The 15,380-nt window shown below is 42.2% G+C and overlaps 1 protein-coding gene across 1 annotated transcript in view; it reads left to right on the top strand.

Annotated features, from left to right (window-relative positions):
• LOC128624869 (calmodulin-binding transcription activator 1-like) overlaps window positions 1–15,380 on the top strand; it is a 254,009-nt gene that overhangs the window by 235,009 nt on the left and 3,620 nt on the right. Inside the window, exons 12-23 of the mRNA XM_053652693.1 lie at window positions 8,375–8,529; window positions 9,037–9,236; window positions 9,326–9,404; window positions 9,505–9,823; window positions 9,956–10,383; window positions 10,828–10,979; window positions 11,047–11,320; window positions 11,862–11,933; window positions 12,044–12,064; window positions 12,178–12,380; window positions 13,641–13,715; window positions 14,053–14,083. Of these exons, the coding sequence (XP_053508668.1) occupies window positions 8,375–8,529; window positions 9,037–9,236; window positions 9,326–9,404; window positions 9,505–9,823; window positions 9,956–10,383; window positions 10,828–10,979; window positions 11,047–11,320; window positions 11,862–11,933; window positions 12,044–12,064; window positions 12,178–12,380; window positions 13,641–13,715; window positions 14,053–14,083 (2,009 nt within the window). The remainder of the gene's footprint in view (window positions 1–8,374; window positions 8,530–9,036; window positions 9,237–9,325; window positions 9,405–9,504; window positions 9,824–9,955; window positions 10,384–10,827; window positions 10,980–11,046; window positions 11,321–11,861; window positions 11,934–12,043; window positions 12,065–12,177; window positions 12,381–13,640; window positions 13,716–14,052; window positions 14,084–15,380) is intronic.

The following is a 15,380-nucleotide window of genomic DNA, read 5'->3' as shown; positions in this document are numbered from 1 at the left end:
ACACTAGATTGTAGCCTATAGCATACAGTAGGTCAAGTGTTGTAGCCTCTCCACTTCATTTAGCTGGAGGCTTATTAATAGCATCCTGCATCACTGACATCTACAGTCAAGGGCTGCTGCTGAGTGAGTAGTATAGCATACACTCATTGGCTGGAGGAGAGACGAACCCTTTGTTCTTTGTAACGAGTAATATAAAGGTTTAAATAACAATGTAAGGTGTAAAAAGTACGGTTTTTACCCATGGAAATAGAGTTAAGTAATAGCACAAGTATTCCATTTCAATAATACTCAAGTAAAGTGTAAATACAGCAAAATAATACTTATACTTGTACTTAATAAGTACTCAAGAATTTTTCACCACTGGTCATTAATTATCATATAAAGATCCCATCTGTTCTCAGTACTTATATATACTTCTATTGAGAAGAGCAGCATCACGGCATCATGGTCGTGTGGATATACCGTACGATACGATGAATTACTTTCAGAAAATAATTTATTCATACAAGTTCCTATGCATTTTATTATTGCTATTCTCACTACACAAAAAGTGTAGTTAACTAGCTAGCTAGTCTGTTCATGTACTATTCTTAAGACAATCCCCAAGTTTATAAACCTATAGACGTTTCTTTCAATGTACAGTATTGCGCATGTAAAGAGATTCTATAAAGCAAAGATGTGTTCAGAAACAATGCAATGAATTTTTTTCTACATTAAAAAACATTTATAAAGTACAGTAAACTGTAATAAAATAAGTTAATATGTGTAAGGACATTGGCTGGTAAGTATTTTCAAGCATCTTGGAGAATCTGGAACAGTTCTTCTGAACTGAAAAAAAATTATTCAGTAGTTCAGTAAATATGAGCAAAAAAAACAACTGTAATTTTTTTTTTTTTACAGAAAAACAGTCAATTATCAGAATTACTTAATTGCTCTGTAAGTTCTATGCTAAATTAGTTCATGTAAATATGCAGCTAGGAAAATAAAGATGTAGCGTTTAGTTGAACTGATTGCATACTAAAGTAGGGGCGTTTTTTGTTGTTTTTTTTTTATTCAAATTGCATGTGCGTTTTCAGAACTTTAAAGTGATTTAATTTGATGCGTTATGGATGGCTTGTTTTCAGTATTTCTTGTTTCGTGTTGGCTTTGCATCGGCCCACTGGAGCCCCATTGCTGGTTTCGTGCCCAGTAAGGATGTTTAATGATTTGTAAAAATCGTTTGAGCTCTCTTGCATGAAATAAATAAATGAATAAGTAAAATTACCTTCAAAAACAAAAGAGCAACAGTTTGATTTACTTGTTTTATTTGCAGTAGTAACCCCTTACTTATAATATGCTTAGTTAAATTTAAATATACAGTTGAGGTCATACGTTTACAAACACATATATATTGTTATTATTTTGTTTTCTGGGAAACATGTAAATATCTTATGTAGCTTCTGAAGGGTAGGACTAAATAAATAAAGATCTTTAAACAAAATAATAATTTACACCTATCATCCTGTTCAAAAGTTTACACCCCCCTGGCTCTTAATGTATCCTGTGTTGCCTTCTTGAGCATCAGTGAACATTTGCACCTTTTGTAATAGTCATGTACGAGTCCCTCAGTCGTGTTCAGTGTGAAAAGACGGCTCTCAACATCATATAGTCGCTGTTGGAAAGGGGGTCAATATACAGAAGATGATGGAAAAGTAAAAAATGTGCAGGACCTGGAGGATTTTTCTGAAGAACAGCAGGCGGTTTAAATGTACAAGACAAACAAGAGACTCATGAAGAGCTATCACAAACCATAAACACATCATATCTCTGATCATCCAGGTAACGGCACACAGTATTAATAATCGAGCGTACAGTGTGTAAACTTTTGAACCGGTTCATTTGTGTAAATTCAGTTATTATTGTATCTTGTAGACTATATGTAAACATCTGTTATGTGAAATAGTTTATTCAGAGCAGTACTAAATAAAAAACTAAATGCAGCTTTTATGATCTCTCTTATTATTATTATTATTATTATTATTATTATTATTATTATTTAAATATTTTTAACATGTTGCAGATTCTACAAGGCGTATGTAAACTTACGATCACAACTGTACGTGTGGAAATTGTTCAGTCTCACTGTGGGACTGTTACACTTGCTTCACACTTGTATTCGTTTTAATGTTTGGAAATCTAAAATGTTGTTTCTCATCCAAAAATGCAGCAGTCATAAAGTAAACAAGTCAGACAAAATGAGTTTTTTTTTTTTTTAAAGGGGCGGCTCAGGCACTTGCACAGTGTTGTACATTCCTCTCACCTCAACACTGTGTGAAAGAAAGATTGAGGGATGGGGTTTGGGGGTCTTTTTGTTGCTGTTAGTCAGGGGTGTGAGTGAATCCTGCGCTACCTGCTGCCATTTCGCTTCCAAAATCCAGGCTGAACATCAAGCTAATGCGAAATGTCATTACCTCGACAAACACACACACAAACAAACACACACACACACACACACACACACACACACACACACAGAGCGTGCTCGCACATGAACCCGATAACCCGAGTGTTGCGTGCAGCGTGGACGCGTAAGAAAGCGCTCTCCTCTCCCCGCATTGTCATAATGCAGCAGGGAAAACGCGTTTATCCGCAGCGCTGCAGCTGCACAGGCACAAGCCAGACGAGGGGGCAGGGGTGCACAAACTACTGCCCACTGACCCCCAACACACACCACACCAGCACAGCACACAACACAGGAGCGTGTTTTAAAGAAGCGCTTTGTGGTGCGGTTTAACCGGAGCGACGGCGCGCCTCCGACAAAAGCGCAGCGCCTCACTTAGCGCCATCATGTGGATCTGAGTCAGTGCGAAATGCTCCGATTTCGTTTTCACTTAAAGATCTAGCCTTCCTACAGCAGTGTAATGAGACGAGATGAGATCAGATGACACGAGAGCAGCGCAGCAGTGTGGGAAGGAGCATCACCGGGTTTTGTCGGGGTTTTATTATTATTATTATTATTATTATTAGATTATTATTAAACAGCGCGACTCTTTCACACGCCGTGTACACGTGTAGCGAATTGATAGTGATGCATCCGATGCATCTCCATCTCTTTCTGCCTTTTATCATCCAAATAAAACCGAGTAAGAGTTCGTTAAACATTTGAAAGACCGCTTTTGGCTTCGCGCTTTTTGCATTCAAGCGCCAAGCGGATGGATGGAGGAGGTGGAGGAAGATAGAAGAGGAGGAGGAGGGTCTTTATCTTCCTCTCCACTCCCCTCACTTCCACTTTGTTCTATTGTTGTTGGGTCTGTTGGTGAGCTGCTCAGTGTCAAAGCGCAGGAGAGACGCGTCTGTGAGTGACAGGAAGCACCAAGAAGCGTTCGGGTTAGTACCGAATTATTATTATTATTATTATTGTTATTATTATTATTATTATTATTATTATTATTTCTGTTCATTTTAATATTCCATATATATTTGTTTTTGCGTTTTGAGTGTGTGTGTGTGTGTGTGTGTGTGTGTGTGTGTGTGTTCATATTTGAATGGAGCACACAAAAGTTTGCCAGCACTACGTTCAGCCTCATAAGTGATAAAGCATGCTGTTCTTGGTATTTAACTGCTCAGTGATGGCTTTTAGGTTTGCATTTAGAAGCTCTTTCACTCCCCACAGTAAGTCGTGCTGTAATAACGTGTTTCATTCTTCCACACATGGGTAATGCAGCCTGCTATGCAAGGAACAAATACAAGCACGTGATTGTGCAGGGTTGTATCTGTGTAAATATAACCTACCTGTTAGTACAACTTGAATTCTTGCACAAGTTGATTCAAAATATGGAGGTCAGTCAGGGTTTTTTTTTTTTTTTTTATCTGCCATCGATCTTCAGGTGGACATCAGCGTTATAAATGCCAATCACAGCACTCAGAATACAAATTGTTTTGCTGTTCTTGGGCCATATAGCTCTGGATGTGGCTCGGATCAGTTGTGGAAATATAGAGGAAGGAGCAGGACTACTGGCGGGCAGGCTTTTAGGTCAAAAGTGTTTTTACATCAAGACATCAGGAAATTGAATATTGTTTTGGATTTTATAACTACTCATCATCACTGATTTAAATAAAGAGCATTCACTTGTTGAGCTTTCTTTGCCAACAAGTTCGAATAAAACCCGTATTATATATATACATATATACCTCCCTTTCTGAGAAGTTGGATCTGGGTCGCTCTAATCCAGCCTTGCTGTGAAAGTTCAAAGTTCCACCGTTCCATACTGATGAGATTTCCTGCTTGGATTTGTTATTAAAGCTTCAGTCTGGCCTCTCACTTTAGAGCGGCTCTGTGCTTCAACTTACAGTTGCAATCAAAATGATTCAACTCCCACTGCAAATCAGGTTTATTGTGAAAATGTACAGACTTTCAGCGGTTTGCAATGAACAAAGCAAATAAAAAGCGATTGAAATAGTTTGAGACAATGAATCCTTCAAATGGTTTCCCCAAATTCAACTGAAATCGCAACTTATAATGATTTCTCCAGTTTAAAAATTATTCACCCCCTTCACAGCGAGCATCTTTAGTACTTAGTAGAGCACGATTTTGCTGTTCTAACCTGCTGCAAATGAGATGCAGAGCTTCTGGCAGCATTCCTGAGGAATCTTAGCCCATTCCTCATGAGCAATGGCCTCCAGTTCAGTAATATTCTTGGGTTTGCATGCTGCAACTGCCTTCTTCAAATCCCACCAGAGATTTTCTATGGGGTTCAAGTCAAGTGACTGTGATGGCCCTGTAGAATCTTCCAGGATTTCTTGTACAACCGAGCCTTGATGGAATTTGATGCATGCTTGGGATCATTGTCCAGTTGGAAGGTCCAATGACGCCCAAGTTTCAGCTTCGTCACAGACGGCATGAGGTTTTCTTCTAGGATTTTCTGATACTTCAATGAATCCATCTTGCCTTCCACACGCTGCAGGTTTCCAGTGCCAGAGGATGTAAAGCAGCCCCAGAGCATCACCGAGCCACCACCATGCTTGACTGTGGACAGAGTGTTCTTTCTTCATTCTTCTTTCTCCAGACGTACCGCTGATCCGTAATGCTGAAAAGTTCTGGTTTTGTTTCATCGCTCCACAGAACAGAATCCCGAAACTTCTTTGGCTTATTTATATGTTTTTGAGGCGACTTTTCTTGTGCTTGGGTCAGTAGTGGTGTACGTCTTGGAGTTCTGGCATGGAAACCTTCTGCGTTTAGTACGCGCCTTACTGTGCTGAATGAAACCTCAGTGCCTGTCGCCACCAAGTCTCGCTGCAGGTCTTTTGCAGTCACTCAAGGGTTTTTCACAACCTGCCATCTCAGAAATCTGCTTGCAACCGTTGATGGCTTCCTTTTTCTGCACCGTCCAGGTATTTCATATATTCTCTACCCCTAGCCAGTGCAGGTGTTTCATGTGTTCCAGATCAAGCACACCTGGTGCAACTAATGAAGTCCTTGATTAATTTAATAATAACCTGTTTAGCATTTTTGTGCTGTTGTGAGGGATTCTATTCAGAGGGTTGACTAATTTTAAGACTGGAGAAGTCATTATAAGTTGCGTTTTCAGTTGAATTTGGGGAAACCACTCGAAGCATTCGTCGTGTTGAACTATTTCGATTGCTTTTGTTTGATTTGTTCATCGCAAACAGCTGAAAGTCTGTAAATTTTGACAATAAACCTGATTTGTAATGGGGGCTGAATCATTTTGATTGCAATTGTGTCTGTCAAACCGTCTCCTTTCAAAGACAGCACTGAACTGAGATAGCATGCTTGTCAAGGAACAAGCTCCCACTAAAAGATTCCGGACCTGGACTATCCCGGAGAAACAGGAAACAAACTGTGTGTTCCACCTTTCTTCTTTCCAAAACAGACATTTTAGTGTTTTTTTTTTTATATTAACAGAGAAACATCTTTCTTATAAACGAGGCACCGTGAAGTGAGTGGCTCTGGAAACTGGAGTGCATTCTACAATTTTATTTTGACCAAGTCTGAATTCTGATACATTACCTTTGTATCTGAAATGAAACCTGTCTCCACAAGGTCCCCATGATAAACAGCATCATTACGAAACAAAAAGCACAGTGCCTGGGGATAAACAAAGCAGGAGGAAGAAAGAAGTCACATTACCCTCATTTCAGCTGTCCAGGCTTGTGTTTTTCTCCAAAAGGTTCACACTCCAAAGGTGTCGTACATACGATCCTTAGTGTTCTGTTCCCAGAAAAAGCTTCTTCTTTTTTTTTTTCTTCCTGCCTGGAAGAAAGCCATTGTTGTGCAGCCTTGTGTCCTACATGCAGTATTTTGTCTAGAGGATGGACTCAGAGACTTAACACAAATAATCAGTGCTGGGATTGCAGAGTTAATGATATTACTCTAAATCCACTTCACCTCAAACTGTATCTAAGACCACAAGCACCTGTCCGGGGGTGTAATCCAGCAACATGCACAGCATTAGGACCCGTTATCCCAGCTGAACTAAATCCTCCTGAGACACAATCACTGTGCATTACAACTCCAAGTTGAATCTCCAGAACACATAATCATGACACTCTACAAACCCAATCCTGTTCAATATTTATTTGTTTGTTTGTTTGTTTGGTTGGTTGGTTGGTTGGTTTTTTTATACAGGTTTTGTAGACAGTTCAGAATTTCAGATTTCTAAGAATGTCCTCTTTTTTTTTTCTTTTTACCTTTTCCTCTGATCTGATAGTGCTCGAGTGAATAAACTCACGTGTTTAGACATGCTATCCGTGACTCATCCATGGATTAAATCAGTAATCAAACAGCCGACTGCATTCCCTCGACACGAGCAGAGCCCTGAGTGCTGAGCAGCAACAAGTGTGCGAGTGCCTCGGTAGAGTTTAGGACGAAGAAATGGTGCAAGATCCCCCACTTTAGAGCATGATGCAACATCGTGATGAAACAGAGAAACTGGGCTCTGCAGCAGGGTATATTAGAGTGAAATACACAGAGAGCCTGGCAACAGTGGCTTTAGCGTCTCCATCACAAGGTGGACTAATGCGAGACACATGAGATCCAACTGACCAGTTGGACCGCACGGGCCGGTGGACTTCCTGCACTGATCTCTGATGCAACACACCGATAAAGAGGGTAAAGCTGTGAACTTGCTGTTCTATTTTTTTCTTCCCCTGTATTTTTAGGTGTACTTTTAGTTGAGTTGTATGATGTGTGTGTGTGTGTGTGTATATATATATATATATATATATATATATATATATATATATATAGTTAGATTTTGCGTTAGATTGTTACTGAATGGAAATGTGACTGATTTTGATATTTAGATATCTAAATAGTGTCACATGCACGAAGTCTTAGCAAATCTAGTGTTCTTTGTGTCTTTTGAAAGAATGCATAAACTGATGAAAAGACAAAACGTGATGCAACTGAAACAATAAGCTCAGGTATTAAGGTCAGTTTATAAAATCTGCTTTAACCAGGAATAACAAAAAAATGTTCATTTGTAAGTGCTGAAGACTTAACGTGCACCTTTACACAGCAATGTTACACTGTGTTTAAACTGGATCTCTAATAATATATGAGTATAACTTATAATAATAATATAAGTACACCGTAGAATACAGTTTGTAGTTCATCTTTACTGAAGAGCTGCCCTTCGCCGATTTGAGCCGTGCCACAAAGCACACAGCATTTAGTAGCGCGGGTTGCTCTGTTTCTGCCCTAGTCTGATTCGCCGTCTGCGGGCTGTGGGAGGTGTCGTAAGAGGGAAGGGCTGAGCGTTGATTATGTCGAGGCATTGTTGTAGTGTCATTTGGTCCCTCCTCTCCCCCATGTCCTCCTCCTCCAACCTGTTTTTGGCATACGTGCACCGCATTCTGAGTCACTCCGAGTGGACAGAGAGAGAGCGAGTTAGAGAGAGAGAGAGAGGGAGGGAGAGGGAGAGAGAAGGGAGGTAGAGGGAACGAACAGCAGGTGGAGATGACATCATCTGCACTGCACCAACACTGCAGCACTGTTCGAACAAAGGCATGCTGTAGCCTCTATGGCTAACACAGAGCCACTCTCTCCGCCTGTTGATAGGGTGGAAATGTGCAGAACATACACACACACACACACACACACACACACACACATGTACAGATTATTATAACTGCCTTGTGTTTCCTTCGCTGTTCCCGTCCATTAAACAAAGCTTGTATCCACGCTATGCCTCCATTTCAGTCAAAATGTCTGTAAATAAATATTTATCAAGCCCAAAGCCTGGTATTTTTCCCTCTGTGACTGCAATAGGAACGCATCCATGGTTCAGTCAGGAGAACCGTATCGATGGGTCACACAGATGCTCTCTTTACCACGCGTGAACACTAATCGACTCCTCTCTCGTCCATTCCACAGACAACCAATTCAGAATGTCGATCCTGGAGCGCCTGGAGCAGATGGAGCGCAGGATGGCCGAGATGTCCGGCCAGCAGCAGCAGCAAGGCAGCGGAGGAACATCTGAAAGTGGAGTAACGGGAGGAGGAGGAGGAGGAGGAGAAGGAAGAGGCACTGCTGACCAAACACAGGTGTGTCCCATCACTCTGTTATCAATTATTCGTCAATATCTTTCCTGGATTTATACCACAGCGCTGTTGAATTCTCTATCTATGTTATTGGTCAAGATGGTGTCAATTCACTTGTCTATTTATCACATTTATTTTATTTGTTCCTATAATAACCTCTCTTCACAAAAAAAAAAGGATTGAAAACGTGTGTAAACGTTGATATGATTAAGTTTTCTGTAACTTCTTTTATTTTTAACACGCAGGAAAGGTTTTATTACAGAGGAGTTTACACTTTTCTCGAGAACATGACAAGCCGTGGTCTCGTTAACCTTAGCATTAAATGTAACTATAAATGGTTAAAAAGTATGACATTTTGTTATTTAATAATCATGAAAGGAAGAGCCACTCTGCTTCATCACACTATCCCATTGTCGATTATTTTTCGTATAACGGCACGTTGTGAGTATATAGTAAAACAGCGATGCAATGTCCCCTCAGCTCTCCCTGGGTCAGAGTCAGACTCAGAGTCAGGGACAAGCTGGAAGCTCCTTTGAGAGTCGTGTGGTGGTGGTGTGTGAGAAGATGATGAACCGCGCCTGCTGGGCAAAATCCAAGCACTTAATCCACTCCAAAACCTTCCGGGGTATGACCCTGCTCCACCTGGCAGCTGCCCAGGGTTACGCCAACCTGATCCAGACCCTCATCAAGTGGCGGTGAGTGCGTATTTTAATATCACACATGAAATATTGCTCACAGCACTGATGCATGGTGCTAATCTTTAGGTTATTTATTTTTTCTACAGCACTAAGCATGCAGACAGCATAGATCTAGAGTTAGAGGTGGATCCTTTGAATGTCGACCATTTCTCCTGCACCCCGTTGGTGAGTTTTTGGTGACTAAGTGAAATGTTGCTGTTGTTTTTTTTAAAAAATTGAAAGTAAATGCTGTCTTACATTGATATCTGATATCTCCCCCCCCCAGATGTGGGCTTGTGCTTTGGGTCACACGGAGGCAGCAGTGGTTTTGTATAAGTGGGATCGGCGTGCCCTGGCTATCCCCGATTCTCTCGGACGCTTACCGTTGGCCACAGCCCGATCCCGGGGCCACACCAAGCTGGCGGAGTGTCTGGAAAATCTTCAGCGGGAGGAACAGCAGCAGCAGACTCCCGCTACCAACATGCCTTTCTCCTCGTCCACAGAGAGCTCCACCACAGAGGGCTGGATGAATGTTTGGGGAAGTGAGACTGCTTCTGGAATAAGAGGGAGCAACGTCGTTAGCTCTGCTCCAAGCGCAAACCAAGGTGACTAGTGATGCAAAATGTACTGATAAACGTCATGTAATCTTAAATGTGCATTCAGTAAGAACACGTATACTGTCCAGACAAATAATAGCTGGATTTAAAGTATGATTCCACTGGGGGGTTTTTTTGCAGATTTGAGGAGGCCCAGGTCTGAATCTTCCAGTTTCTACAACAGTGAAAGCCAAGGTGATGCCCCATTAACCAAGAAACACAAACCCAATCCTGAGCTCCACCAAGCAAGGTCAAGCAAGCCCAGTTCTATCCCTCTCGGTTTAGGAGAGCAAGTCCACAAGTCTAAAACCTGCCCTGCTAAAGCAGCCAGAGCAGGTATGGTGGACACAGAGTCAGGAAAAGGAGACAAGGCTCAGGCAAAGCTGGGCTCAGCTTGCGGAGGCGGGCGATGGAGTGGCAGACAGACCGCAGGACGCAGAGGGCCGATTGGAGGACTCGCTAAAGAAAGGTTGGCAAACAGGCTGCGGTTACGAGAAGCATCTGGTACGGGATCAGTCTCCGAGCTTCTGGTGGGCCAAGAGGATCTGGAGAACACAGGAGATCTACAGGTGTGGAAATAGCACATTGCTATCAAAACCAGTTTGTTAGTTAAATATATCTCGCTTGACTGCAGAAAAGCCTCAGTCACACCTCAATCTATTTTAGTCAGGAGCCGTTGATTTAATTTTCTATAGCAGCAGCTCTGCCAGTAGCGCAGCTACAAATCACAGGTTTATATTGCAACCTGTAAGTAGACGCTCGTTTAACATTTACGGAAGGAGTCTCCAGTGTCAGCAGTTTGTAACAGTAAGAAGTAAAGCTGTAACTGTAAGCTTTCCAACATCTTCAGGACAGAGGAGTTTACGCTTTGTGTTTCCTTGAGAGAGAGAAAAGAGAACACCACAAAAGAGTGTTTTTGTTCCATGTTATTTTTATCATATTCCTGATATATTGCGAACAGATTTGATCAGGCGATTTTTGAGAACTAACGACTAAATCCCTCCATGTTTCAGTTGAATATGATGACTCTGGCCGAGCACATCATCGAAGCAACGCCTGATCGCATCAAGAGTGAAAATTTCGTGGCCACGGAGTCAGCAAATCTGGATAGTGTCGAGGTCAACAGCACTATGAGCTGGTTAGCGACTTACCTTGGAGATGCAGAAAGGTAAATACGCTCGTACCGGGACTGTACCATATAAGACGTGTTGTATGCCGTGTGTTGTCATTTTAAACTTAATCACAATTTATTTTTCCAGGTTCTTATACAGCAAGCCGCAGGCATGCTCCGTGGGATTGGACAGCGGACACGCTGGCAGCCAGCCGGAATCCGAAGGCCCTTTCGGGAAACTCGGACTCCCGTCTCCAGCAGACTGGAGCGCATTCCTTAACGTCTCTCACAGCAAAAAGGAGCGGGATTTAACTCAGCTGGCCCTGTCCGACCATGAGCAGAGAGAGCTGTACGAGGCAGCACGCCAAGTCCAGAGCACCTTCCGCAAGTATAAGGTAGGGTGCATCCGGAGCCAGGGACATCTCTGTATCACTGCTCATGTATCATGGTGTTCCCCCTTTTTTGGTGTTCATTGTGGCCTGGTTTCAGTCATTGTGCTGTATCGTGTGGTGTTGTAAGGTAAACCCGAGATATAAACCAGATCTCTCAGGTTTTTGGGGTTTTAAAGGTGACAAGGTGATTTGTGTTTGGATTTGTGCTTAAGAGGCGTTGAGTTAAGCATGAGGAGTCTTGCTTGAGCTAAGCATGGCCTGGCTACAGGAAATGACTGCACTGCTCTCTGTGTATATATACAGTTTGTGTTATGTGTGTCCCATTCCCAAGTCTATAACATTACTGACCTTACATCTCCAGAGGATGTCACAGAGTTTCCGGTACTTTGTCAATCTAAGCGGACTTCCCGGCCAGCCGAAAAAGCGGAATCTAATGCCGTCTCCGTGGTCATGCACCCGCAGGCCCGCTGCGAATACTAACCTGTCCCCTCTCCTGTCCTCTCTTCCTCTCTGTGCCTCTTCCCTTATTCCCTCCCTCCTGCAGGGGCGTCCACTCAGAGAGCAGCAGGAACTGGCAGCTGCTGTTATTCAGCGCTGTTATAAAAAGTACAAACAGGTGAGCTCACAACCCAGGAGGTGTTGTCTTGTATACCTATACGCTTTACTCTAGTCGGTAGTAACACTGTGTTTGGTGTACCTTCATCTCCTCCCTCTTTCTTCCACAAGCTGACATGGATAGCCTTGAAGGTAATACGGCCGTTTTTCATAAGGCGTACATGTGATTGGTACGATGAAATGGTACGATGCAGAACGACACATATGTTCAGATGTTCAAAGCTGTTGTTTTATTCCTTCGGCAGTATGCACTTTATAAGAAGATGACGCTGGCCGCCATCCTAATCCAGAGTAAATTTCGCAGCTACTACGAGCAGAAGAAGTTCCAGCAAAGTCGTCGGGCAGCCATGCTAATCCAGCAATACTATCGCAGCTACAAGGAGCTGGGCCGACCCAACTCGCACTCTCACGCCGCTGCAGCTGCCGCCCTCGTGCAGCACAAACTCAGGTACGAACACGCTGGCAATCACAAACAGAAAGCCGAAGGGTGCTCAACAGAGAAGCTTTCGCCCTATCGTCCAGAGATCGTGAGTCCATTCCAGGACAGCAAAATTGGCCCGGCTTTCTGGGTGTGAGGGGCATATGGTCTCTCCCCTCTCAATCACAGTGGCGCTAGCCAATCATTTGCACCTGTGAGGCTCATGTATGTGGAAGGGGGTAGATAGCGCTTTCCTCTGAGTGTGTTACGCTGCCCTTTGATACAGCAAGAGCAAGTTGAAAAGATGACTGGCTTCACATCTCTCTTAGGAAGAACTACAACCTCCGTCGTATGACAGGGGAGAGCTGACTAGTGGATGGGAACTGGCCAAGACTAATTTAGGGAGGAAATGGGAAAGAGGAAAGTACAGTACTAGGTACTAAGGTCCGGTTCAGTCCCACTAATTTGAACATTTTGAAAAATTTTTCCAATGTTTTACAACAAATATTGAAACAAACTGTTTAAAAAGGCACAATAATAGTACAAATGAATCTGTTAATATATTATTAAGCATTTTTTTTTTGAGAACCCTTTTCATTGTTTCATGAGTGTTGGAAGCTGTAAGCTGACATCTAACCGATAAATTCTAAATTTATCTAAGCGATAAATTCTGTATAAGTAATTCTGTATAACAAAAAAATAATAATTTTGAGACAAATAATCAGAAAAGCCTAAAATCTTAGTGATAATAATAATAATAATAATAATAATAATGATGATGATTAAAATGTCATTATACCAGCGTTGTTGGATTCTGATGTTCTATATGAGACGTGTCATTCTTTGGTTAGTAAAAAAACTGCAGTTGTTGGCAGATTGCTTTAAGGCTTGATTTTGTTAGAAAATAATCACTGTTGATTAATTTCCTTCAACAGCATGCCTCGTGTTTCAGAAGAAACTCCAGGGCTTCCAAAACTTGTAATATACACTATAATCCACCTTTAATCAGGAATAACAAAAAATATTGTGAATGAATCCATGCTCTGGGTTACTGATCAGAAGGTGGGGTATTCAAACCCCAGCACCACCAAGCAACACCCTTAACTCTCTCTGCTCCAGGGGCGCCATATCACGGCTGACCCTGTGCTCTGACCACGACTTCCTAACAAGCTGGGATATGCAAAGAAAAGAATTTCACCGTGCTGTAAAGTATATGTGACAAATAAAAGCTTCTTCTTCTTCTGCTTCTTCTTCTTCTTCTTCTTCTTCTTCTTTAATACTCTGTTTCAGAAGTGGTCTGCTCACCAAGAGGCAGGACCAGGCCGCCAGAAAAATAATGCGATTTCTGCTCCGATGTCGCCATAGGTAAGTCACAGCGCTGATTAATCTCCTAACAAATCAACACAAAGCACATAGTCAAACACGATTTTACAGTGTTAATCTTAGTCTTAATCTCCAACTCAGTTTGATGCTACATAAAGAATTTACTTACACAAAAGAAAATTTAGCAAAGAATTAAAAAAAACAAAAACAACCTAGTTACGCTCTTAAATATCAGGTTCAAATAGCAGACAGGAAATGTTAATTGACTCATGGATCACCCTGCACCCCGTTTTATGGCCTCTCTCCTCCCCCCCAAACCCCACCTGACCCTCAGTATGTGCTAATAGCTATGTGGTGTTGTTTTGCTGTCTACGCAAAGCCCCTTGATGGACCATAGACTGTTCAAACGGGTGAGTGCAGCCTCGGCAAAATCAGCCTGTCCCCCTCTGACGTCCTGTTTTATCCAACCTTCTCTCCTCCTATATCCTGCTCTTTGTTTTCCTAAATTCTTAATCTGTCTTGAGTCTTCCTGTCCTTTTCTCTCTCTCTCTCTCGCTCTCTCTCTCACTCTCTCTGTCTCTCTCTCTCTCTCGCTCTCCATCTGTCTGTCTATCTCTTTCGCTTTATGCCTGCTTGCATGATGGCCAACTTGGAGCCTCCATGGATTTGAGCCTCTGAATGAGAGAGAGGGGACGATCGTTGTAACAAACGATCAGATGACAGATATTTACAGCAAACGCTAATCCCAAATCCCCCCAACCCAACTACACCCCCCCCCCTCCCCCCAGTCACTCGCTTCATTTCTCCTCCATCTCTCTTGTCATGAGGATGCTTTCTGAGAGCACTATGGACTGATGGACTGCTGGATAGTGTGGATGGCATTGCATGCTGGCCAGAGGAGGCCTTGCTTCTTACGGGGCATGCTGTAAATTACATCACTTCCTTTAAGGAAGGGTTTAGCTCTTGAATGCCTGGCTGCCTGTTTCTTATACTCTACTTGCCTTGAGTTTAATAAAAAATGTATATTTTTAAAAAGCTTCATTGAGGGGTCGGGGTACGAATGTCAGCAGTTTGTTTTTATGATTCTATCGAAGTGTGTACGATACAACAGAATGTTTGCAGTAATACAGAGATGACGTTATTTATGCTGTTTATTAACATTTTGTCTTCTGACCTCCCTTGTTATCGTATAAATTGTGTGACATGATGTACTGTGCATGTGTCGGATGAGTTACTAACCACATTAGCAGTGAAACTTTTCTTTTAGCCGTCAAGTCATCATTGCGCTTTATTCTGAATTTGTTCGGAAAGATTTTGCATGTAGTGTTTTGATGATGTCAGATTGTATTGTATTTCTTTTTTAAAATGTCTTAACTTGCTGGGAGACTCAAGGTGGGATGTTATTTAGTCAAAATGATATGAACGATGAAAGAGCGGTTCGTTTCGCGTCTGTTAGATCAGTGGGAGTGCTGGTTAAATCCAGTCCTGAAGTTTTCAGCAGTGCGTGCGATCATGTTTTCCCCGATCTAACACGCAGCTAGGGTTCGACCTGGTATAAGTACAGGAACGCAACACAACCCCGTAGTGACCCTGAGCACAGAAAGAATGCTGTAGTACATGGAATCATTTCACTGAAGTGATTATTATTACTACTCCTGCGTGTTCAGATTAACAGCCTTAGTGTGGCTAGTTTTATAATTAAGGAAT

The sequence above is a fragment of the Ictalurus furcatus genome, chromosome 21 (genome assembly GCF_023375685.1).
Source record: "Ictalurus furcatus strain D&B chromosome 21, Billie_1.0, whole genome shotgun sequence".
Taxonomy (NCBI): Eukaryota; Metazoa; Chordata; class Actinopteri; order Siluriformes; family Ictaluridae; genus Ictalurus; species Ictalurus furcatus.
This window is presented reverse-complemented; position numbering and strand designations above follow the sequence as displayed.